The sequence below is a fragment of the Aphelocoma coerulescens genome, chromosome 4A (genome assembly GCF_041296385.1).
Source record: "Aphelocoma coerulescens isolate FSJ_1873_10779 chromosome 4A, UR_Acoe_1.0, whole genome shotgun sequence".
NCBI lineage: Eukaryota > Metazoa > Chordata > Aves > Passeriformes > Corvidae > Aphelocoma > Aphelocoma coerulescens.
The window spans coordinates 9627567-9654457 of NC_091018.1; the positions used below are offsets into that span (position 1 = coordinate 9627567).

General features: G+C 38.8%; 1 protein-coding gene across 1 annotated transcript; it reads left to right on the forward strand.

The window, feature by feature from the left end:
- WDR44 (WD repeat domain 44) lies at positions 1–23331 on the forward strand. The gene is made up of 20 exons (XM_069015239.1): positions 1–107; positions 6478–6511; positions 8914–8988; positions 9486–10116; positions 10708–10838; positions 10935–11027; positions 11959–12095; positions 13096–13179; positions 13501–13607; positions 14584–14735; positions 16145–16283; positions 16376–16440; positions 17720–17833; positions 18610–18732; positions 19636–19827; positions 19988–20089; positions 20351–20466; positions 20918–21045; positions 21686–21817; positions 22255–23331. The coding sequence occupies exons 1-20, from the start codon at positions 34–36 to the stop codon at positions 22347–22349; spliced, it is 2724 nt and encodes a 907-aa protein (XP_068871340.1). The 5' UTR covers positions 1–33; the 3' UTR covers positions 22350–23331.
- Positions 23332–26891: the final 3560 nt, after the last annotated feature.

The following is a 26891-nucleotide window of genomic DNA, read 5'->3' on the forward strand; positions in this document are numbered from 1 at the left end:
CGCGGTGCCCGGAGGTGGTGGCTCCGCTCCACCATGGCGTCCGACAGCGACACCGAGGAGTTCTACGATGCGCCTGAGGACGTGCATCCCGCAGGCTCTCCCGCGCCGTGAGTTCGCCCAGTCCTGCCCTTCCTCCCTCCCTTCTTCTCTCAGCGCGGCCCCGCGGTCCCTGGGCATCTCCCGGGGGTGAGGGTGGGGGAATGGGGGGGAGGGGGGTCAGCGCGGCCTCGCGGCCCCCCCGACAGTTCGGGGTCTGCTCGGAGCCCGGAGGATGCGGGGAACCGAGCGGGGCTCGCTCAGCACTGGTGCGGGCGGCAGTGGCCGTGAGAGGATGAGATCATACCTGCCTTCCTGAGGCGGGAGCGGGTGTAGTGCTGGGAGGAGACGTGCGGAGATGGAATCGGGACCGACAGAAGTAATCCCTGAAATACGATAAAAGTAACAGGTTTTCTGAGGAAGGAGAAGCGAGCGAGCTTTGTCAGCAACAGGCAGCTGTTGCTGAGTGTAGAATAACTTCTGGTGTGCTTTGTATTTTGTTTTTAGTGGTGTCTTTAATACTTTTACTGTTTTTCATGGGGATTGGACTAGATTATCTCCAGAGGTCCCTTCCAACCCTAACAAATCTGTGATTCTGTGTCGATTTGATGCTTCTTGCCTTTAGCCAGTTGGTTCCAGTAGTGAAGATTTACCAGCGTTTTATGAAGTAGATCCCAGTGCTGCTGCCTCATAACTACCCCTGACACCGTGTTGCTGGTGTCAGCCAAATATGCTCCCTCTTGTCGTAAATCTCTCTTTCTGGTTGTGTGCTGGACAGGTTATGACTTGTATCAGTTCTGTTTTTCGTGTAGCCTGGACCAAACTTCTGCATTATTTTACTTGGTAGGATGAGGTTTCACATGGCTTGTCTATAGAGCAATAGATATGGACTGTGGGATCTATGCATTTGGAGCTTTAATAATGGACCAAGGAGCTTGTTTTAAGCTGTGACTCAGTGGTCACTGGATGCCTAAAATAAAGGAAAGACTAGGTCTTTTCTTCTCACCTCACATCCTGTATCAAAGTTTTTCTGAACTTAGCTACTTAGCTGTAGCCTGGTGAAAAGCACATATTAGCATTCAGTTCTGCAAGATGTGATAAGCCAAATTCACAGTGCTTGTACTGAAAGGAGGTTTTTCTCTAGCTGCTTACCTTCTTCTGGGAATAGTGATCATCAAACTCTTCTCTGAGTTGCTTTAATGCGAAGTAAATTGTAAACAGCTGAAAACTAGAAACAGCAAAAACTGTTCAATAAGTTAAAGCAGCTGCAACCTGTCAGGCTTGGGACAGGAGAGGGTGAAGGTAATGGATTTGTGTAACTAGAGGCCACAGACAAGAAAGGGGAAGCAGACCTTTTGGTAGAAGCAATCTATTAAATCTGCCCAACTGCACTTCCACCTTTTGTCTGATATAGATAATGCCATGTGTCCTGGCTTTGCAGGTTTCCACCACCTGTATCTAAGCAGAACTTGATAATATGAAGTCACTCACTAGAAATTAAAGTGAAATATGCTTTTAGTTTCTCTAGTGCTCTTCCATAATCTGTAATGATGCATCATTGACTCTAGTCAATAGAATTCTGTGAGCCTGAGTCAAGTAAGGAGGTGACATCCATGAGCTTAGTTTGCAGTGCAACTACTGGTCTGTAATTCAGTCTATTACTGAATCTAACAATATGGACAGTATTTTCTCAAAATAAGCTTTGAGATTTTATAAGAGCAAATTTCATGTGTGCATTGGACACTTCTAGGAAGCAGGCTGGTATTTTTTTACATGTGTAATGACGTTGAGTTGGGACCACAAAAAGAAAAAAATCAAAACCTTCTTGTTGCAGGCAAAGCAAATGAAAACAAGTGCGTGTTGCCCTCTGCAGTTTCAGATATTTTCTCCTGCATTCAGTGTTCTGATGATCAGCAAAACCAGTTGGGAATCCTTTTTGGCAGCACATGCTATAACCAGTTTTTAGCAAAGCAGTGTAGATATATTGCCCTAATTAAAAATGTGGGGTTTGTAGCTGCCTCCTTCCCTGGCCTATGTTCTATGTGGGGAAGTCTAATAACTGCTGATAGAGAAACTCTGAAAGTGGTGTCAAGTGCTTGTGTCAACTTGATGACTTCTTTACTGTTTGTTTTATTGTCAGACAATTGTCTGTCTCCACACCTGTAAGAGTGGAGTTTTCAAGTTGGATGTAGGCTCCCAATTCCCACTGTTAAGTCATTAAATTACTTATGCTTTAGTCTCTCTCAGGGAAAGCACCATATCCTCATCCTCAAGTACATCCGTAACTGATGCTTTTTAAGAACAAATTAGCAGAAATTACAGAACTTGATGCAAAATGCTTCTTTCAAATTAGAATGGTGTGAGGTAGTAGTGCTCCTGGGGTAACACTTCTGGGGTGATGACTTCTTTAAGGTAAAGTGTGTTTGGAGATGCTTTGAGACTACTGTATCCTCTCTGGCAAGGCCTTTGTGCTTCCCTTCTGCTCTAGATCTTGCCATTTACTTGTAATTCTGCTTTTGACAGGATATGTGGAGACTGTCTATTTGTTGGATAACTAAGCCCAGAGTAAAAAGGGAGAGGTAGTGTGACAGAAGATGCCCCTATGTAACCTCTGTCACTCGCTTTAAAAGCACTATAACCATGTGAAAAATTAGGAAAAGATGCTGAAATATAGAGGCCTGAACAGTCCCATGCAGGAGGATATCAGTTTTGAGAGAAGGAAAGCATGAAGTAAGGTACACTTGGTTAGATGCAGGCACATGACAGACCCTCTATATTTTATTTATAGGGAAAGTGATCCACCCAGTCTGAAACTAAAAACTGCCAAACCTAATAGGTTGGACTTCACGTGCCTAACAGTGAGGGGGGGCAAGTTTGTTCCTAGTATACTTGTGTCCTAAAAATTTTTATGAGAAACGAAACAAAAGAGGTGGTGTAGGTAATGAGAAATGTCCTCTGGTACTTTTGTTTAAATTCTTGACTTGTGACTTCAGTAGTCCTGTCTTTTAGAAGTTGCCTTGATGCTTTTCCTGAATAATCTAGTGTTCCTCTGTGTAGGAAGACAGGTTAAGTTGTGCCCCACTGACATGTGGGAGGTGCTTAGTAAAAGTTTTGTGTATGTGAGTATTTTAGCCAACGTGCAGAGCTGATCCTGGCAGCAGATAGATGGAGTGTGAAGTGTTGGTTGTGTTCAGTGCTGCAGATGAGTTTCTGCACTCAGTTTGTTGAAGCTCCCACACAGGAGCTTCCCCAGGGCAGCCTAAACAGTGCATTGCAGCTGTGAATCTCTGTAGGTTTGAACATGTGACTGCCATGGAGAGCTGCAGCAGGAGTAATAACAGCTTCCAGGGCAGCCACAGGTTAGAGGGAACATTGCATGCAGGACAGTGGTGAGCAGCTGGCTATTGAACCTTTTTGTTCTGTACAGGGTACAGCTGCTATGTGTGCACTGCAAACCTCTTCCCATCTGCCTGCTAGCACACCTGCTGTATAACAATGTACATCCTCCCAGGAAGGCAGGCAATGTCGGTTTGGGATTTGCCCATGGCCAGTATTCACACTGTTTTTTGTTTGAAGGGCTGAAAGTTTTGTTTCCTGTCACAAAACTTAACAACATGTTGAAAAGGTGAAGCCCACTTCAAACAGATGCTAGGCTGGAGCTACCTGAATAGTGAGAATGGGAGCTTCCTGTGGTTTGGTCACTATCAGGATGAGTTTGATAGTGGGATAAACAATTTTTTAAAAAGTGTCTTTGTGAGTTTATTCGACTTTCAGACTAATCAGACATCTGTTTGTGCAGGTGAAATGGGATATTTCTTTGAATTGCGTTTAATCTTTGTAGATAACCTTGAAGCCTTCCTTTGTTAAACTGGTGTAAAAGTGGTATCATGTAAGATAATTTAGAAGTTATGTGAAACGTGGTCTAGAAGATGTGTTGCTATCAGTTTATAAATCCCACATTTTAATTTGTACAAGATTAGTTTTTGCCTTATGTTTTCTGTGGCATTTGTCAGGTTTTTTGTGCTGCCTGACCTTTCAAAACCAAATCAATATTTGATCTTTGGGTTGATCTTATGTAAAAATTTCCAGACACTTTTGCCACTGTATATACTTTTTTTAAAAATGCAAGGATATCACGTACTGCATCCATAAAACTAATGGCCTTCAAGTAAAACTGGTGTGGAGAAGGCTGCTAAGTTCAGGTGGTTGGGCAGACAAGACCATTCCAGAGTCATGTTGAACTACAAAAGATTTCAGTTACCAAGCTGGCTGACTTTGTGTAAATGTAGTAGCACATAAGCATTAACTGCTCATGACTAAGGGAGTGGTGGTGCTGACAGACACACAGCTCAAGTAATCTCAGGCAAGGCACTGTACTTACCTGGCTGTATTACAAACTGATCTGAAAGTCGGGTTTTTGCTGAACAGTTGTGGAAGCTTTGCAGTATTTTAAAAGCATGTAAATTCCATGGTAAAGCTTCTCTTTAATTGTGTGTGTGTGTTACATCAGACTATCAGCACGGTGTTATGTTCTACACCTGCTGGTTCTGTAACCCTTATCACTCAAGCAGCTTTTTCCCAAGGTAGCTGGATAGCCTGAGAGTGGAAAGTAACATCTGGTTTTGAGTGTAGATTTTCTGAAAAACTAATTAGCTAAAGAAGTCTGAAACAGTAGCAGTGTATTTTGAACCTCCTATTTTAGGTAACCAGCGTAGGAATGAGTTGCCTGTACCAGAAGTGAGGGGCTAATTAGTGGGAAGTGTCACAGTAGAAAACTGAAATATCTATTTGCAGTTGCGGGATTTGTCTTAGGTTGTTAAATCTAAGCAGTGTCTTATAAAATAGGACCCTGGCTGAAGCCTAGGCATTAATGTTGTAATTATAAATATATTTCATTGTTAAAGTAATCTCGTGGATTTAATAAACTGTGACATATTTCTGCCACTCCTAAGGAAATCTAAGAGTTGATAGTTGAACTGAAAATGGTTCAGTAACCAGAAATCCCACTCAGGCTGCGGCCTTTCCCAGCAGTGTGTTTTGCAAGACAAAAAGTGTATTTGTTTTTGTGGTCAAAAGATTAATTTTTCTCTTTTTTTGCACATTGGGGTTAGAGCCTTTTAGGAGGATTATACCTCAAATCAGTGTCACAGGTATGGTGCACCTGAAGTGTTAATGTTTGGACAGAAGCATCTCGGTGTAACATGTTAAATTAGTTGCAATGGTAGAGTGTTTATGTACCAATCCACTGTACTTTCTTGTTTACTTAGGTCTGCTGTATAAATGGGATCTTCACTTTTTGTGATTAAATGCTTCCAGACGGTAAAGAGAAGAGCTGAAATTCTTAAAACCTAAATGGAAATAGTTGTGGGTTTTTTTCAGGAACTATTGTTCCTTAAAATGATTTTGGAGGCAGGAGAGGCAAATGAGCCTGAGATCTCGATATTTGTCTGTATTGCTTGGTGCCAGGTGATACCTGGTTGCAGAGTGTTGCTGATCTTGGTAGTCAGCTGGGATATGTGTGCAATCTAGGTAGTTCATTTGGTAGTGAGCTTTTAGGGAATTAATCTGTAACTTTGTCAGCCCAGGGTGGAAGAAGCCTGAAAAAATCATCTGGTCCAACCTTTCCTTTATGTATCGGTAAGATTCTATAGTCAGAGTAAGCAGTGTGACTCACTATTTAAATATCTTCTAGAATTGTGACAGTCTTGTAGAAGATGTAAATTCAGGATATAATAAGAGCTGACCATCCACTAATTGAATTGACTTGACAAGAAGTAATTATTTGATACCATTCCCCTAAGATAGCTTGTTCTTTCATGTAATTAGTGTAATGAGAGGTGGTGTATGAGTGGTTGCTAATGCAAAGTCACTGTTTTACAGTGTGTATTTTGGAAAGTAGTGCACGCTGGTTCTTTCCTGTTACAATGTATTTTGTCTCTATTTATACCAAATGTCCTGATTAGAAACAAGATCTTAGGTTTGCTACAGAGTCTGAAGTGCAAGAGTGGCTGTGATAGTGTCAACTCTATGGATCAGGATTCAGGCACTTGATTTGCAGAGTATTTGTGCTTCTGCTTTCTGAGAGTTTTTGTTTCTTTAATGTCCACCCAATGCTTGGCATACACATGCTAATTTTAAATTCTCTGTAATGCAGAATATTTTTAGTTTTGTACTTGGAGTAACATCTTTTTATTAGAAAAGGTTGATAGGTGATTTCTAGAAGATTGTGCTGACAAACTCTCAGAGTTTGTAGAAGCTGTGGATCTGTGTGTGGTACAGAGTAGGGAGCTTTTACAGAAGCAGTATGAAAAACATTCACTTTGTTGCTCATCTAAACTACCAAGTATACAGTTCCTGCAAAGGAAGGCTGTGTTACAGACTGTTTAAAACAAAGCTTACTGCCTTTGAACTCTACCTAAGTCTATCTTCTCTTTCTAACAGGTCACCAACAAAAGTTGGAACCCATGTAGTAAAGGTGAGTTTCTTCTTAAAATCAGTCAAGTGCTTGTTGATGAACACAGGGTTGAGTATTTCCACCTAATGTAGATGTGCTACAGTAGCCCTGACATCTGCACACAAAGGAAATTATAGACTTTCTTTGTTGTAGGTAGCAATTGTGCTTGTCTTGAAATTCCAGCTTTCCTTTTATTTAGGGTATGTTACAGTGTCTTTAAGCTCATTTTATTCTGAAATGTGTATGTGCAATTTAATTAAGCTGTATGTGATTACTAAACTGCCCTCTTTCAACTGATTTGTGAGTAGTAAGCAAGCCTCTGCAGCACCTGGGTTTTGGTCCTGATTTATATGAAATAGTTGATTGTGCTCTCTTCTGTCTCCAAAATAAGAAAAATCTTAATGTTTGTACTTCAGAAGCCTCTCCTCTAGGTTATGTGGAGATAAAACACTATATTTAGCTTAATGAGACAGCGTTGCCACTTCCCACACAGGTAATTGGTATTCTGTGCATAGTGACAGCGTGGCTGAATCCAGCACACAGTGAATAGGTGAGGAGCTGGAACCTTGTGCAAATAACACTCATTTCCTGGTCTCAGAAGGGCCAAAGGTGGTGCTATAGAACACTCTTGTGTAACAAAGGCTTGTAGTTTTGTCTGCAAAATGTTGGGAAATCCTGGTGAAGCTAGTGTTTCTGAGCTGTCAGCAGCAATCTGCTCTGAACCAATAGTATTTTAACAGTGATACCTCTTAGGGAACAGAGCCTTACCCCCCATTTTGTGTTCTGTTTAATATCCCCTTAATAATTAAGTATTACATGTGTAAGCCTTTCAAGAAATGTTGTTTTATCATTCTCACTAAACTTCAAAACTAATGTCTTCTTGAATTACTAGCTATGAAGCTCTCTATGTTGCTATTAGATTTTTTAATTTTTTCACATATCTTCCTAAATCACTTGTTCAAAGCTAAGTTTCTGAAGGTGGAAAAAGTAGTAGCTTCTCTGCTTGGTATCATATCAGTTCAGTGAATGTGTGACTAATGGTATAGTTTGTCTTGGAATGGGTAAGAAATATTTCCTAAGTTCAGAGTTTAATAGGTGTGTGAGTTAATGTCAACAGAATTGGAGGTTAATATAATGGGCTTCTGTAGGCACTGATTATGCTTAAGTATTTAAGCCATCATACGTTTGAAGATAGATTTTTATGATCAGGCATAGTAGAGCTTGCATTTAGATTAGAAACACTTTGTGGCAGGAGGGGGAGGGAGTGGAGAGGGAGGCAGAATTTTTCTATAATTGCAGCTGTCTGCACAATATGCCATTTCTTTAGGTCAGAAATCTTCAAGATGGATGTCAGCAAGAGTTTGAGGCAGGGTGGGGTTTCAAACGTAGTATGTTAGGATGCTCTAGAGATTGATTATCTGAGAGTCTAGACAAAGTCTAAGGAGAAATTTCTTAAATATCTGTACTAGACAGTCACTAAATAAGAAAACAGGGACAAATGATTGAAAATACCCTGTTCTAGTTGGCTTCACTTTGAGGGCTACTGGATCTCTGCAGAACTCTTCCAAAGTCAAGAGTTCCATCAGATTCCACTTTAGATATTGCTGATATGTATGCTTATAGACAATGTGATGTTGTGACCTTTCATTGGACTAAATGGTCTTTAAAGGGGTTCTTTTTCTAACCCAAACTCTTTAGGATTCTAGTAGTTCATGTAGAAGAGAAGGTGTATGATGAAGTTCTTATTCGTCCATATCACCTGAGGTTAAAGCAGTATCCTATGGTGTAAAATACTTGTGGTTCTGAACCTAAAATTTTCCAGGAATTGATTAAAATGTTTTCTCACAAATAGAATATTTTCAGTTCATCTTATTTGGATTTTGGAAGGATCTGCATGAAGATGGCTGATGGTTAAAATTGACAATGTGCACTGAGAATAATTGTAGAGTGTAAGATTCCATGTTAGAACCTCAGAAGCATATTTGTAACCACTTAATAGAGCTGCCTGCCTTAATTCGGAAATGTCTAAATAGTTTCTGCTATAGGTGGCTATTATACAGTTCTTGCATCTTTTCCTAAAAGCCGATAAAGAAAATAGAAAATATTTTAATATCGAATTTCCTTGCTGCAGATTATTATATGTGTTTGTTTCTCTAAACTTCATGCTGCCTTCAGTTTGATTTTAGTTGAGGTTGCAGCCTCTTATATATAACTGCCTATTTTGTTGCATAGTGTGCAGCCTTTCTGTGCATGACTGTGAAATACTCCTCATGTGTACTGAGCATTACTGTTTAGGCATCTGACAGTGAAAATGTGGCAGATTTCCTGTCCTTTATGCTATTTAATTTATTTGAGCTATATTTTTGTTAGATCATCTTACTGAAGAAGTTAGTACCATCATCTTATGACTTTTTTTTCTGTAGGATATGGACAATAAACTACACAAAGCTGGAAATGAAACATTTGTACAAGAAATGAAACAAGATGATTCAAAAGAGGTTAGTTAAATATTGCTTTGAGCTTCTAGCATCACACTGAAAATAGAAAATAATTTAGTGATCAATATTCATCCTGAAACTACCGTAGGTTAGAATTATTCGTTAATGTTTGTACGAATGTTCATCTAAAGGGTAAAAACCAAACTTAAGTGTTCTAAAAACGTATTTAGGATTCACCAGTGTTGAATTATTTGTGTAATTTACAGGATCATATTTAGCAGTACATGAGAACTCTGAAGAGTGAACAGCTTTTGTTTCCTAACTTTCTCTCCAAGTATGTTAAAGAAGACTGGAAATTAGTCATTTTGTTTTTATCTTTTGAATATGCCCATTTCTGCACCAAGTTTCTGGTCTCCTTTTTTAAACCAAATGCATTTCGTATATAAACCAACTCTTCAGTGGAAGAGTTCTTGTGAGTATTGTGCAGGCTGACTGGTTTGTGTACCCAGGAATTGCCTGCTGGTGACTGGTAGAATGGTTTTGGTTTGTTTCTCTAGATCATTGACAGTATTATAGAAGAAAGCCAGAAGGCCCAACAACTAGAGGATGATGCTTTAGCATCTAGAGGAAATGAATTGACTGTTCCAACTTCAGATGCAAATCCTTGGATTTCTGGAGCAGGTATCATTAGTGATATCCCAGAAGTACTAGCTGCTAAAATACCATTACCAGAAGACACTAGAGAACCAGAGGATCAGAGTGTGTGTAAGGACACTGAATTGGAGTCTGGGAAGCTTTTGTTTAGTTCTGAGCAAAAGGAATCTCATAAACTAACAAAGGTAACAAATGCAACTGACCATAAAATGGATGAAACTGAAGCACAAGGAGAAACAGCAAAAAATGAGGACATAGCAGACAAGAAAGAGGCAAATACTTTAGAAAAAATGGCTTCAGATTTATCTACCAAAGACCTGTCTACAACAGAAGAAATGCCCCCAGCAAAGCCACCAAGGCAGCTGATGGTAGAGCCTGACATAGTTGCAAGCACAAAGAAGCCTGTACCAGCCCGGCCCCCGCCTCCCACAAATGTTCCTCCCCCAAGACCACCCCCCCCTGCACGGCCAGCTCCACCTCCCCGGAAGAAAAAGAGTGAGCTGGATTTTGAAGTGCAAAAACCTGTTTTAGAAGGCAAGTATTCTATTTCAGATAGATTTATTTATCTACAGGGTTACTATTTTTGTGTTTTGAGTGAGGGATCATTCAGTCTTGTGATTTTAGTTTAGTTGATGGGTAAAAAAATCCTTCAACAATCTTAGCTTATTACAATGAAGTAATACCCTTCTGCTTTAGAAGTGTTCCTCATTCATAGACTTTCTTGTAAGTAACACTTCTTACTAAAAATAGCTGTAGCTATAGCAAGGAGAAGTTGACTCATCAATACATAAGCTAAAAAACAGTTACTTCAAATAGAATGTGTGCGATCTGTATTTGCATAGAAATGCAAGTCAGGGTGTGGACTGAGGTCTTATGAAAATGAGTAGTCCTGGGCTACTAGGGAAATGACTATTAAAAAAAGTTCATGAACCTGAAGAGGCCTAGGTGTGAAATCATGCCTGAACCTCCAATTGTATATGAAATACATGGTTGGGAGTTGGATTTGGTGGCAGTTGATCTTTAAAAAATACCCAGCTGGTCAGAAAGGATGTTCAGGACTCTGATGTTAGGATTTGATGCCTATGGCAGGTGTTATGCTCTTCTTTCTAATAAATCTCTTTTCAGTTTCTCGAGACAGCTTCATAGCTGGTGGTCTTTTAACTTCAAGTTCAGTGACAGAGGGTATGCCCAAAGATTCTCAGCCTTCTTTGGATTTGGCCAGTGCAACTAGTGGAGATAAAATCGTCACTGCACAGGTATTGGGACATGGTTATAAGTTTGATAACTGTAACATTTTCTATTGCTTCAGTGTTTCAGTAGAGATAATGTAATCTGTGTCTGCACAATTTCAGGAAAATGGGAAAGCAGCTGACGGCCAAACAACAAATGAAGTGCTTGGACCACAAAGACCCAGGTCTAACTCTGGCAGAGAGCTCACAGATGAGGTATCAATGGCTGTGGTCTGTACATAGTACAAATTTGTGCTTGCTTTCCCTGTCTGTTAAATGAATTGTCATAGTCACAGGTCACTCCTTGTTCTCTGAACCACTCCATGCTGTCTCCAGGAATGCAAATAGGAGTGAGTGATGGCACAACTGGCTTTGTCCACCTAAGCACTTTGTGGCCCTTGGGTCATGTGTGGCATTAACCTTTGGAAGTGTGAGCTGTAATAGACCTGAAATGCCATCAAGTTCATGTTGATAACTATGCAAACACCTCAAAGGATTTGCATGGGAGGGAACATCAGCAGACTTGCCATTTTGTCATGTGTCTAAAAGGGGAAGGATTCAGCAATACGAAAATTATCTTCCTCACACTAAAAAATAGTTTCTTCAGTTAATAATTCCACTAATCCTGATGATATTTGGCTTTTGTAAGTTTTCATTTGTGTCTATCACTGTATAGCTTTTTTTAACTGTTGCTGAACCTATGTAGGTGTTCATGAGATGCTCCAAATAAACCTTTGCCTTTGTGTGGTGCTAGTTAGTTCTAAATTCCTTTTCTCTCTGTATGTTAAGTTTACCTTTGGCTAAACCTAAGATACAGCAGTTGGAGTAGGGAAGGGCAAGACTGCAATGTCTTTTAATTACACAATATGTTTGATATTAGCGTGAAAGGTGTCAGGCAATGGTTGATGTCTCTATAGCTGCATTTTTGATTTATGAAATTGAAGCTTGTGATATGTAGCTGCTCATCTTTGTCTAGTGGTTCATAATGTTTGCACTAACATGCTAATTTAAACTTGGTCTTTGTAAAATAAATATATAGTCAGCATCAGAACTTCATATTAAGATAAATAATTTGTAAGCTTTTATGATTTCTGTTTTGAAGTCTAATCAAGTTCTCTTCATTTCATATCTTATTTTTTTTCCATAGGAAATTCTAGCAAGTGTAATGATAAAAAACCTTGATACAGGTGAAGAAATACCTCTGAGTTTGGCAGAAGAAAAGTTGCCAACAGGCATTAATCCCCTGACTTTGCATATCATGAGGAGAACTAAAGAATATGTCAGGTATGAATCATGAGAGCCTTCAGCTCATAAGATGCTGTTGCTCTCATTGTTTTTGCATAAACGGAGGCTGTTCTTACGCAGGAAAAAAGAGCCCCAATCCATCTGTCTGACTAATCTGAGCTAATTCGCAGTTCTCAATGAACCCGGCTCCTTACTGATTTTTCTCAAGTTAACTAAAAGTTGCTGATATTGCTGGAACTTGACAAGCAAATACATCTGAAAATCCACTGATATACAGTTAGCCTTTGATGTACTAAATGTCATTTCTATGCTGAATTAAATACAGTTTACGTTCAAGTACTGGATATTGTTCATGCCACCACCTTCTGTAGCTTTTTCAGCATTTCATAGGAGAGTGTTCTTCTTAAGATCTGTTGTCATTAGTTTAGTGGACTACTTTGAGCTTTACCTGTTCTTAATAGAGCTTTAGATCCTTCTAATGTGTAAAACTGAGTCTTTTTGCAATCTTTGATAGAAAAAGACACGTGCTTAATGATCAGAAAATCGTGTCAGTCTAGATGTTCTTTTCAAAGGCCTATATGAGTTTATACAACAGACAATTTCTAGGGTTTTTGCATTGGTGTATTATTGAAAAGCTCACTTCTCTGTGAACAAACTATTTCAGAATTAACCACTGTTAATTATTTGATATGTGGAAAGCAAGATATGAGAACAAAGTGGCATGTTACCAGTTCCTAGTAATTTAATGGATTTTGTCTGCTCTTACCTTTCAAAGTGTCAAAATAAGCTTAAGTTGGAAATTTGTGGAAGGGAATAATATATCTTTGGCACCTGCAGAGTGTATGCAGCTTTAGTATCAAGATGCCTAAGAATTGAGAGACCTGTTTATTATGTGATTAACGTGATGTCCATGTTTTTTCAATGTGTTACATAGAGGTATAAAAATGGATCCTAAAATGCAGAGCCTAGTCTACTAATGTTTCATTCAATTTAAATTCATTATGATTTCCTATTAAACAATCACTTCTGTATTTCCTAGTAATGATGCAGCACAATCTGATGATGAAGACAAAATGCAGACACAGCAAACTGACACTGATGGAGGGAGGTTAAAACAGAAAACGTAAGTGCTGCTTTATGTTTTTTCCCTTTCCCTAGAAAGAAAAAACAGATTTTACTTTTCTAAGCTGAAGCTTCCCTTCTGACCACTGAACAAGTTACCTTTTAAGTAATCACTTTACAAGTGATAACCTGATTTTACATAAGCCTGTAGCTCTGTGGTTGAACTGAAGATTGTATGAATGCTGTCAAATTTACTGCTTATTTTAAGAAGCAGTAGTGAAAAAAGATAAGATTGCATTTCAAATCAAAATTATTGTTTCATAATAGCAAAAAATGAGAATTTTCCATTATTATGTGTTGAAAAAGTACCCTTGCTTTTAAGGACTCAACTCAAAAAGTTCCTTGGCAAATCTGTAAAGAAAGCAAAGCACCTTGCTGAGGAATATGGTGAACGTGCTGTAAATAAGGTTAAGAGTGTTCGAGATGAAGGTAAGTGACACTCAATTTTTTTTTTTTTAAATAGGATAATTTGTTCATCCTTGTGCTTTTTGGAATCAAAGCTGGCAGAGTAACGTACACTGCTGCATTCTACCACTGTTCTACTGTTGATACGATTTTTTTTTTTTTTTTTTTACTTGTAGCTTAGTAGGCATTTTGAGACAGACAGATTACAAGGATAAATTCTTGTAAAGTAGTAGTTGAGAAACCTTTTCAGCTAAACCAGCTGAATACTTTGATTTTTTCTTGTGCTGTTAGAAAGAGGTTTTGATACTGAAATGTAAACATTTTTGGAAAGTTATTCCAGCAAAGGTAGAATTGGGCGTTATCTTCATTACTTTAGTAAATCAGATTGTTTTCTGGCAACCAGTGCCACAAATTAGAATTCTCATATAGCTTGAGCTCCTGTTAGATTTCCCAGCTACAACTGAATTCTCCCCTTCTTGTTTCATCAGTGTATCTTTCAGACAGACTTCTAGTGCTGCAGCAAGCTGGTGTAACCATGGCCTGAGATAAGTGCCACGGTACTGCTGCACTTCAGTGTCTTGTGTTGCCACTGGCTGTTGGCCACAGATCTTTTGCAATTCTTATGCTTCATGGGGAAATCACCAAGCCATTGCGGTGTACTCAGAGAGAAGAAACCAATAGACTCAGTTTCAGCACACATTAAACTGACACAAATCACTTAGTATACGATCTGCTGAATGCAAGACAGGTGCCAAGAAAGGGGCAGAACAAAAATTGATAGCAGTTTTTACTTTCAGTGTTCAGTGTTTGGATTCACTGTAGCCTAAAATTAGTGCAGATGTATTTCTAGACCTTGATGCAATACAATTCTTATTTTGCTTTAAGATTTTAAAATTGCCTATAGAAATTGTCTAGTTCAAGACTAATCTGCTACCAAAAAGCTCACTAACAGATTAAATGGGTGCTGCAATATGTACTGCTGAATTTGTCTTCCTCTTAGTCTTTCACACAGATCAAGATGATCCCTCTTCCAGTGATGATGAAGGGATGCCTTATACAAGACCAGTTAAGTTCAAAGTAGCACATGGCTTCAAGGGACCTTATGATTTTGAACAAATTAAAGTTGTTCAGGATCTCAGTGGAGAGCATATGGTAGGTCTCAAATTCCATCTGTGGTTTTGCTGAATCTGTTCAGCCTGAGATTCACCTTTTCATCTACTTGGTGACCTCCAAAAATGACTGTCAGGTTTATTCTCTGTGAAAAACTTCCTTCTGGAAAATAATAGTCTGGCAAAAAATGAAAATTTGACTGGTTTGACCAGGTCTTCAGGGGATAAAAAGCATGTAGATTCCCAGGCATCAGGGATTCTCCAGAGCTCTCCTTTGAAGAGTTATGGCATCAAGCGATATTTGGGTTTTTTTGGTTCCTGCAGTTACAAATTTAGGCTGAAATAGGCTATTTTCCACTACCAGAACTGAGCACAGAGCAGCAAGCTTGACCTGCTCAGCAGTAAATAAATTAGTCTATTAGACAGATGAACACAAGTATTGAACAGAAATACTTGATAGGTTCCGGAGGCAAAAGTAGGGAGAGGTTAATGGAGTATGTGGATCAAATTGATCAGGAGGGGAGAAACCAGGATAGGGTATTTGCAGAGATGCCTGTGAAGAATGAGGCAGAAAAGCTACCTATTCATCAGTGTTTGAAGTCTGCATGCTTCCCTATGGAGTCTGGAATACATTCTAGTATTCCTGGTTTCCCAAACTTTTACTGACAGCAGGTGTCTGACATTTGAAGCAATCCCCCATCTCTAAGTGTTCAGCTGAGGGTAATGACCTATAGCAGTCAGTGACCAGAGATTTCAAGCTTGTCATTCATAACTGAACTTTCCATACCTGCTGGTAATCTGTGTTAGTTTCCATTGCGCCAGTATTTGACTTCTTAAACCTAGGAGATTCCTCCAAATTGGTGGCTCTTGGTGGAGTCAAATACCTAGTAACTCTTTATTCAGTAGCAGGAGGAAATGGGATACTGCTTGTGTGGTTATGTTTTATTGACTAGTAACTCTTTGGACTTTGCAATGGAGAAAGAATTGTTATCTTCAGAGGCTTTGCAAAATCCTCATGCCAATTATGAATATAACAAATATATGTAGTACCCATTTTGATTGCCAGTTGGTGTAACCAATCAGTTTCTACTTTAAAAAAAAGTGTGCAAACCTCAAGTGCAGCTACAAGTACTTGTTGGTTCTACAAAACAAACAGGAGGTTCTGAGTCCCTCTGACAACTGTGCCAGTCTTACGTGGAATTCTGTGGTAGTGCTGACCTCCTGTAACTCCTCTTCTACAGTCATCTGCCCTGTGGGCTTTTTCTTTCAAACTGTTTTTGCACATATGTTCCAGTCTTAAAAATTACTTATCAGTGTTTTGATCTACTGTTTATTTTACTTGTGGTATCTTGTGTATGTCTAAAATCTTGTCAATTGACATCGTAGAAAGTCTTTTTGGTACGCAGAGAAGCACTTTTTATGACTTAAACAATCATCTCTTTATTTTGACAGGGTGCTGTTTGGACAATGAAATTTTCTCACTGTGGTCGATTACTGGCATCTGCAGGGCAGGACAACGTAGTAAGGATATGGGTTTTAAAGAATGCCTTTGACTATTTCAATAACATGCGCATGAAGTACAACACAGAAGGTATCTCTCTATGCATGGCTGGAGTTCTGAAACAGAAATTCTGGGTATTTGGAAACTTGATGTTGACCATGGTGTTTCTGTCTCTGTTCCAGGCCGTGTCTCCCCTTCTCCCTCACAAGAGAGCCTGAATTCTTCCAAGTCTGATACCGATGCAGGGGTAGGTACACAAGGTATTGGGAGGGGAAGAGCTGGGGGTTCTGCACTGGTTTGTAATGCCAGATCTTCACTGTTGCTTTATCCAAACACACGTTAAGGAGTTCTTGGCTTCTGTCTTTGAGATACAAACTGTCATATCAATTGATGTCTTCAATCAAATATGTTGATCCCATGTGTAAGGGGTGCAAGCAAGGAAGTCCATCACTGAATTTAAAGCATTACAAAATCTGCATAGCTGTGCTGTGGCCTCCTGCCAGAGGAGATTGCTGAGTGAATTGCAAAGGGGAAAAACCCTACATCACTGAATTTCCTGTCTTAGGGTTTTATCTCTGACCATTACTTGTGGTTAACATCTGACTTGATGATGTTTCTTCCAAGGAAGGCCAAAGTCAGCAATGGGATTCTCAGAAGCATAATGATACCTGACGTATTTAAAGTTTTCACATTCATGTAGAAAAAAATGGAACATGATTGATGAAAAGTATTCAGACACTTGTAGAGTTTCCAGATACTGTAGTAAACCTTGCCATTAAAATTAATGTATTTAAGGTGGGTTTTTTTCTATTTTTGGCTTCCAGTAGTGTAAGAAACAAATGACAAAATCAGAGTTTAAGTGAAGATCTTGGCAGTAGCGTTACTTAGTGTGTGTTGTTTTGGCAGAGGGGGAAGCAGGGAGGCCAGCAATTGTTCTTTAACTCATGTAAATAAGTGGGCTTGGTAAGCCACACCCACCAGCAATGTTTTGAGTGGTTGGGTTTTTTTTTTGTTTGAGGGGTTTTTCTGGGTTTTTTGGTTTTTTTTTTTGCTGGAAAGGTTTTGTATAGGAATGTCCAGGGCTTTTTTAATTACTGTTTTTCACTTGTTAATTCTGAACTGGTCTCTTACTAGGAAGCTGTCATTCGTGATAAGCACTAGAAACTTGGAAACCTGAACTCACAGTTTATATTCTGAAGTGGAATGCAGTTTCAAGGTTGATGTACTTTGTTCCAAAAACTTATCTTCAGATCTTTGCTTAAATTGCTGTCAGACTGATCCCACTGAAAAAGAGCTGAAAAATGGAAAATTTAGAACTTCTTAATTTTGCAATTTCAGGATGATGTTTCACAGCCCATTGTACTAGACATTTACTTTGATTGTTTATTAGTGCAATATTGTTTATTTTAAAATAGTAAGAGTTGTTCAAATTGTTATTGTCCTTATACTTTTTTTAAGCAGTAAGTGCCTCATTGTTAATTTTTACAGCTAATATTTGGTAATATTTCTATACATTTTTCTGATAGATTTGCAGTGGAGTTGATGAAGACCCAGATGATAAAAATGCCCCGTTTCGTCAACGACCATTTTGCAAATACAAAGGCCATACAGCAGATCTTCTTGATCTTTCCTGGTCTAAAGTAAGTCATCTTAATACAGGCTACACAGTTCTTCTGTGCATATTTCACTACCATATATTTAAACAATGTGAAATGATCCTTGAAGTTAAGAGAAGTTTTGTAAAGGCAACATTTATTCTATCTGAAATAGTTGGAATAAAATGAGCAACCTTCTTGGGCTTGTGTAATTAAAAGTTGTCTTAAAAAAATAAAAACAAGCCAGTAACAATTACAGTTGCATATTCAATAGTGAAAGTAAATTATTTGGAGTGGGAGGATTTTCCATTGAGGTGTGTGGTTTCTGTTTTATGGTGTTACTGCTTTTCTTGTCTTCAGTATGCTTCACTTTTTGTGCAAAGTGTACATGTTCTGAAGTTGCTGATAGTTGCATCTATCTTAAAATTAAAGAATTACCTTGTTTCACATCAGACTTATTCCAATAATTTTGCACATGGGAATGCAGTTGTACTTTTAGGAATACAGTCTGGTTGAAGCATCTCAGGCATCTCTGAAGTCTTGTCGTGCCATTTCTTCTCTGAATACTTTAACTGCATTCCAAGTATTCATTTTCACTGAGATTCTTCCAGATAATTTTCTGTGATCCAGGGTCAGCGTACAGCTCTTTAGGAAAGTACCGATCAGTAATGGTAATTTCGATAAACCTTTTTATCTGAAAAGATAAAATGTTGAATTTCATGGCAGCATAGAAGTTGGTAAGGCTCTATCAATCAAATTGCTTCTGTATTTCCAGTTACTTTTGTGTCTGTTAATAACTGTGGAATTCTCCTGTTTCACAGAATTACTTCTTACTTTCTTCTTCTATGGATAAAACGGTCAGATTATGGCACATATCAAGAAGAGAATGTCTTTGCTGTTTCCAGCATATAGACTTTGTCACTGCTATAGCTTTCCATCCAAGGGTAAGTGTAACTGCCCTCTTACTTCTAGAGAGGTAGAATTCAAAATTAGAACATTCCACTCCTTTTTTTTTTTTGAGTTTTTAAAAAATATGATTGAATAATAGAGTTTGTGCACTTTAAAAATATGCCTACTGGATAGTATTCCAGAACTTTGTGTTCATCTTCACTGAAATTCAACGGGACTGTCCATGAGGTTTAACCATGTGTACATGTGAAGTGGAAAGTGAATTGTCTGTTGGCTGTACCATCACAGCTGGTATAGTAACTTTGTGAAAAGTTAGAATTTCCAATGAGGGATATTGTGATTAAATATTTGTGGAAAAAAAATCATAATGAAATTGAACAGATTGTCCAGAGACCACAGAATCCTTGGGAATTTTTAAAACTTGACAGGATATAATCCACTACAGCCTGATCAAACTTTTGGAACTGTCCTTGCTACAAGCAGGGGAGGTGGATCAGAGACCTTCAGAGACTCCTTTCAACCTATTATTATAATTTTTTAAAAATACTGTAATCAAGCTTCCTAATATTAATAAAACTGAAGTGGAAGAGCAGTGTTTGTTAGTGTTCCCTAAACATAGAGAACTACTAGATGTATGGGAAACTGTGAAAGAAGCTTTCAGCTCCTAGCAAGGTGAGTGTTGAGAGGGTAGAAACTACCTGTGCTAACAGTGAGCAATTTTCTAACGCGAGGTATAGCTGCATGTACGTAATCTTGTCAAAAACCTGTAAGAATTTGAATTCCATTTGCCACAAATTTCTTAAACATTATAATCAGCTCATCTGAGGGCTCTTATTTGGGAAATTCTGGAGAGAAGCTGTTTGGAAATGGGGTGGGAAGGATTTAAGGAAGGCGGAAACATAGCACAAGCAGAGATTAAACCTTGTGTGTTTTCTCAGGATGACAGGTACTTCTTAAGTGGTTCATTGGATGGAAAACTGCGACTCTGGAACATTCCTGACAAAAAAGTGGCATTATGGAATGAAGTAGATGGGCAGACAAAATTGATTACAGCTGCCAACTTCTGTCAGAATGGCAAATACGCAGTCATAGGCACCTACGATGGAAGATGCATCTTTTATGACACAGAGGTAAAAACTTTGAGACTGTGGATGCTTTTATGTTAAATAACAAACTGATTTAGAAGTCATGATTATTTAAATATCAAGAAACGAACCTGTTAGAGCTTGAAGCAAACGAACATTTTTACACAATTTTTTCAAATTGGGACACATTTTATTATCTTTTCAGCACTTGAAGTACCACACACAAATACACGTGCGTTCTACCAGAGGTCGAAATAGAGTTGGAAGAAAAATTACTGGCATTGAACCTTTGCCAGGAGAAAATAAGGTACTGTCTTTCAGTGCAGCTTTGGCCCAGTATTGAAATTTGGATATTTAAATCTATTGCTTAGTAAGTTTGTGCCAAATCTTTTAACACTACTAAAATGAGCCCTACTCTTTGCTGATTTAGGCTAATACAATACTAAGTAGTGGTAAAATAGAATATATCATCTTTTAATGACATTATGCTCTGATTAATGTGCAGGTGAAAAAATGGTTACAGATGGCTAATTGTTTCCACTCCTAAATTTATTTATTTCTTTTCTAGATACTAGTGACATCAAATGATTCCAGAATCAGGTTGTATGACCTAAGAGATTTGTCTCTATCTATGAAGTACAAGGGATATGTCAACAGCAGCAGCCAAATCAAAGCTAGCTTTAGGTATGACAGTATTGTAACAATGGAGTTGTTGGATTTGGGAAATGCTGTGGCTGAAGTACAGAGGGTTTTGTTTAAATAATCTACATTGGCTTGAAACTGAGCCTCTGAAATATCCCTTGGGTCAGAATGCAAAGGTAAAAAAAGGCTCTGGTCAAGAGTGATGAGCTGGGAGCTCCTGTGGATGAGTGAATCCTGTTGCATCCTGTGGACAATATGATGTGTGTCCATTACTATTGCTGTGAGTCCAGGAACTGTGCTAGAACTGAGGTTGGAAATGACCTTGGGAGATCATCTTGCTCAGCTCCTCGCTCCAGATAAATTTCCCAGATTAAATCATCTCTACTTACTGAACTGTAGCCCAGTTAGTATCAGAGTTTAGAGATGCAGAGCTACTGTAATGCATGCTTGAGCAGCTAAGAAAAGTAATGTTTTTCCTCCTTTGAATCTTTAGCCATGACTTTACCTATATTGTAAGTGGTTCAGAAGATAAATATGTCTACATTTGGAGTACATACCATGACTTGAGCAAGTTTACATCTGTAAGAAGAGACCGAAATGACTTCTGGGAAGGCATTAAAGGTAAAAACCAGCTTTTGATCTTTGTTTTATCAAAGCTCTTATGATTTGAAAATTGAAGTATTTTATTTGCCATGCATTTAGTTTGAACAAATTATTAGCAGAATGCGTGGTAATTGGTGGCCTATCAGGAATCCTTGTTCACAGGAGACTCTCTTTGGGATGGCAAGAGACAGAGTAGCTTAGAGTTTGTCCAGCTTCAGTAAGAGATTCAGAATTAATATAATGTTTTGCTGGCTGATTGTAGAAATCAAAGTAATTATCAACCCATAATCCTTTATGGAAAAGTGACTTTGAAAACAAATGCAAGCTTTTTCTCTTTCTTAGCAGTCTAAAAACCCAAATGGGTGGGAAAAAACCAACTCTTTTATCTCCTCCACATACACACACTTTTTGGGAAATGTGGGGCCGTGTTTATATCAATTGTGTTTTGGATCTCTTGCCAGTTAGTTTTGGGCACTTGGAGTATCTTCTGAAATCCCTAAGCTTATAGAACAATGACAATTGTTCCTTGAAGTCTGAGCTTACCTGTTACCACTAGCACTGAGATTCTTGGATATTTACTAGAACTTACGCCTGCTTTTCTTGTACAATTAACAAATTCTTGAAACAAGGTAATCAAAATTGGATTGTCTTTCTGAAGCGCACAATGCAGTCGTCACCTCTGCAATCTTTGCTCCAAATCCTGGTTTGATGGTGTCACTGGAAACTTCTGAAAAGCAAGAAGCTGAAAGTAAGGGAGAAGATTGTGAGATATCAGACACCATACCCTCTGGTAGGTGTTTAAGATGAGCTCTGCTTGGTACCATGGCATGAGCAGGAAGATACTGTGAATACTTTCAATATGGGTGGGGGGTTTCTTGAGAAGAAAAGCCCTTGCAGTGGCATGGGTATATATTCCAACTTGGCATTCCACCTTGAACATTTTGGCAGCTGTCACATTCTTAAAAGCTGCGGATGTGAGATGAGGGGTACAGTTGCCATCCTAAGTACTTTAGGATTATTCCTTTTATATTGGAGGTAGAGCTGCACCAACCATTAATGAAAAGGCTTCTTTCCTAGAAATGCAGATGTTTCTTGAAGTATTGGCTAGAAATCAGGAATATGATAAAGGAAGAAGGGTATCACAGTGCTGTCACATATTTTAATGAGAGCTTGATTTTTATATATATTTTTTTAATGAACTAACAATTTATTCTCTTTCCTGTTAAGGAGCTCTGAAGACAGATCACACAGAAGTGCTTTTATCAGCTGACTTTACTGGAGCAATTAAAGTCTTCATTAACAAAAAGAAATATGTATCTTAGTTGGTTTGCAACTGACAGCATAAAGCTATGGTACTGTGGGATTAAAATTCCATAAATAATGCAGGCAAAAGCAAAGTATCTAATATAATAATGTTACAGGCTGATTTATTTTTAAATCTTTATTTTAAGGCTACTCAAGTATTGGATCCTTGGAAAGCAGTGTGCCTATTAACACCTGGGCTTGTAGGATAGAAAGGAATGTGTGAGAATAATCCGGCCAAACATTAGACTCTAAACTTTCTACAAGCAGTTGTTTTGCAGTGTCATTGTGAACCTGCACAGGTTTCTGCACAAAAATGTGTTCACACATGTGTATGCCTTTTGGCATGAATATGCACTAATTGGATCCTGTATCAAAAGTATTTTAGTGGTGCTTGTGGCCACTAGATGTCAGGAACGGGGATGGGAAGGTAAGGCTGGAAAAACGCTGCATAATGTAGTCTGATCTTTGCACAAAATTACACTTGAGAAAGATCTTGAATTTGTAGTAGCTAATATTCAGAGTTTTAAGTTATGCAAGTTTTTGATGGGTCAGCAACCATGTGTAAATGTTTTTATAAATTTCTCAACTTCAAGATGGGAAAATTTTTTTGTTGTCTTTTAATTGTTGTGGACTTCAGATTCCTTTCTTATATATAATTTTTTGCACACTGGAGCACAATACTTGTGTAAAGAATTCTCTCATTCCTTGTTCACGGGCACCAGGATATATTCACCTTCCAGATACAATTAAGCTGCATTAGAAAGTTCTTATATTTTACAACTATGTAAAATAAACTGTTTACATTTTTTAAGCATTGTAGCTTAAAGTTTTAAGTTCTTCTTGTTTGTTTAGTGCCACTGAATTTTCAAAGTCTTTGTAAATATTCATACGAAACACCTATGAAGTAACATTCTGGGTATCATAACCCATGAACTGTTATTGATGGTCAGATGTTTCAGAGAACAAATGTATCATTAAACTTGGTCACACACTTGGAAATTGTTGCTTCTTTTCCATTTTGATTCGTTAATTTGCGTTTTGTCTAAGTAGTTTTGACCTCTCTGAGATCATTGATCCTGCAAGCACTTACCTTCTGAGTTCTACTTTTCCTCATCTTGTCACACCTTTCTTTCTGAAAGAATGGGGAATGGAGTACTGCAACTGGATATTAAGCAGAATTAAGAGTAATTATATGATAGTTTAGCATGAGGAGGACACTTCAAAAGTGTGTACAGAATCCTCTCCTTCCCATTAGTGGAATAATGAAAGACATGGAAAGGCAGGAAGTAAGTCTCCCTCATCTTTTAATTCTTTTCTACTCAGGTGAATTTGGCTATGGCTTTGTATAGAATTGTCTTGTACAAGAAAGGCAGTTGCAAGGCATTTATCATCAGTCAAAATAAATACAAGAATGGTACATACATTATATAAAATTATCTTCAGTTTAACACAGCTGGGTGAGTTTGACTCAGAGTTGAAAATACCTGCATGGATGAAACAAGCGAAACTCTCTCAAGGTTCTTTTGTTACTTTGAGCTCCACTGAATTGACAGAAGTGAGGAGGTGGCACAAGAAGACATTTGGTTTGTGACTTCAAAAATCAGTTTCTATAATATATGCAATATCTGTGTAGAAGACTGTAACTGACTGAGATTTCTGTGAGCAATTCCCTTTTGCGGGGGGGGGTCCTGAGTGCTGGAGAGCTGGCCAGATAAACGACACATACACCGATACAATTTGAGCATTGTTCTCCACTTTATTGTTTAACTATACAAGCTTATATCTACTTTGCAAAGATTCGCACCCAGTCCCTCTAGATGGCCTCTAATCCGCAGGGGAGCCGACCAGTGTATAACTTTGCCAAGGACTCTCAGGGCTGCCTGCAGCCAGGGGCCTGTTCAGGGGCTTTTCCTCAGCAGCCCTGGGTTGTCCAATCTTTCCAGGGGTATCATATGCCCCTGTTCCACAAGGAATCCCTCTACAATTCCCAAACACTTCTAGGGTTTGTTATCGATGTTCTACATACTTATTGACTAATACAAGTTAAGAAGCTGCTTTGTGCAGTACAAATGCTATCACTTTGCTTACAGGTACCTTAATTCCAGAATCTTGGCACATTGTGGCCTTCCTGTCTCTGAAACGAAAAGTCCAGACTGGATGCTTTTGTGTGTGTGTGTGTGCTGCTGTTCCATTCCTGCTTTTCCCATATTATAGTTAAAATAGTAAGTGCAAAAATTAGGGATGAGTAATAGGAGAAGGGAGCTCTTATTAGCTGGTAAGAAATACACAGAAGAGAGTGGGTCAAACCCAGCTTTGAGTGACTGAAGGCCTGGCTGCTGTCCACATGGAGTGTTGGAGGTACATGTGGGGCTAAGTGGGCTTCGGGAGGGATTTCTGCAACATGAATGGTCTGCATTTTAGCAGTTGTTTTACATATTCTATGCAAAGTCTCTGTAACTTCTTAATGATCTGAATGGTTTTGGTTTTTTTTTCAACATGGCTACTTTGGAGATATAAGTTGAACTGTTAGTTTTGCATATTAGCTGCCAGAAACTCTATTAAGATGTTGTGTTGGACCTGTTAAGGATTTAGGTGTTGGGGAAGATGAAAGTTTGGTAAGAAAGTTTCACAGTTATGTAGGCTTGGCAGAAAGATCTGTGAATGTAGAAACTGGGGATGAGATAGAAATGAAAGCAAGTTTTGATACAGAGTAAAAGATGTTTTGCTGAAACATCAGTGATCGCTGAGTAACTGAGAAGGCAAAGGTTGGAGATGAGTTGGAAGGAGATTTTTATGAATAGGACAAAGGTATGCGACTACAAGCAAAGACATGTTTTTCACCAAGTAAATAAGTCTTAAGAAAAACATAAGTAAATAGAAAACATGTCTTTACCAAAAAGAGGGAGATGGCAGGCAAACAAGAAATGCTGATGTAGGAAGAAGAAGAAAGGTCTGAGAATTTTCCACTGTAAGCTTAAATTGTAACTTACTTACTCTTGTGATTGGTTAATAATGACTATAATATGGTGATGGTAGTAGCTATGATAGGCTATAGGCAAATGTAAAGGTATTGTGTATGGTGCTTATTGGTTGTTATGTATTAAGATACTCTGCAAAGAAAAGTATGTAATGCTTAGTAACTTGAACAGAAAGTGGCTTCAGGTATGCCTACAGCTGGAGCTGGCAGCTGTAGGGCTGGCTCTGGATACCCACTCCCTGAAATGCTGTAACTTCACCTATGCAATAAACAGCTTTCAAGAGAGCCGCCTGAAGTCCAGGCATCCTTCATGAAACTTTCTCCTATAATTTAGGTGATCGTAAAAAAAAAAAGGGTTATTGCTTTCGTTATCCAGGCAGTAAACAAAGCTGATCTTGAGGAAGACTGACTGCCATTTGTCTTGATATTTAGCATTTCAGCACTCAGAGTTCTGGTGTTCCCCTGCACTGATCTAGTATTCTCATTGCTTTTTCACCAGTTGAACTATTCTGCTCATTTTTAATTGTTCAGAAATCAGTGCCTCTTTCCCTCTCCTTCCAAAAGTTGTGTCAGTTAAGTGCTATCGCAGTCTGAGTGCTGCTGTGTCCTGTCTGATCTTGGCCACTGCTGGGTCTGGAGGCTTCTCTGGTGCCTTACACACTGCATTCTGCTTTTGTCCAGAGCCTCCACGTTCTCCTTGCAGGTAAATGTTAAGTTGCAGGTAAATGTAAATTTCTCTGCTGAGCTTGTTCGGTTCAGGCAAGTGCCTTCACTGTCTGTATGTCAGGGAGTGCCCTTGCACTGCAGTGATGTTCCTGGAACACAAGCACAGCATGGATGGAAATCTGTTGAAATAAAACACTTCCCTTTGTGCAGGAAGTTTCCTCTCTCTGGACTGTTTTTTCCAGGGGCCTACTTAACAAATTCTCTTAAAGAACAAAAGGTTGACATCCATGTCGTCAAAATTCTGCTTCCAGAAAGTGATTGAGAATTCCCAAGAAGCAAAGTGAGGAATTGCCATTGCAGAGGAACCTTGGTGCAGGAAATGTGAATTAACCCAGTCAGTTCCCAAGAATAAATAAAATGAGCTGATTGAAATGTCACACATCTTCAGCACCTTATTTATGCTGTAGCTGGCTCCTGGCACCTGGTTCTGGCTGCAGGTGGAAACAAATCTGTGTCTCTGCTACCTTTGTCTCTTTCAGAGCTGGGCACCAAGCCCCATGCATGTGCAGAGGGACAAAAACAACAGATTGAGTAGATGAATCATGCTTGATTTCTAGATGCTGAACAAGTCATGTTTTCTCGTTAAAAAGGGGAGGTGTGTTTTGTTTCTTTTGGTTGGTGAGATTCTTCTGGGTTTTGTTTTTTTAACTGAAAGCAATGCTGAACTCTGCGGCTGGTATGATGCTAACACTGTTAAGCCATAGGCATGGCAGAATCAATTCATCAGTCACAGAAGGGCACTATGCTATTTTTGCCTGTTATTAGCAATTTGCTGAACACATGTTGGAAAATGGCCACTCTTCAAATGATCCAAAGTGAACCTGTGAGTCTAAGGAATGCTAAGCTGTTACCTTTT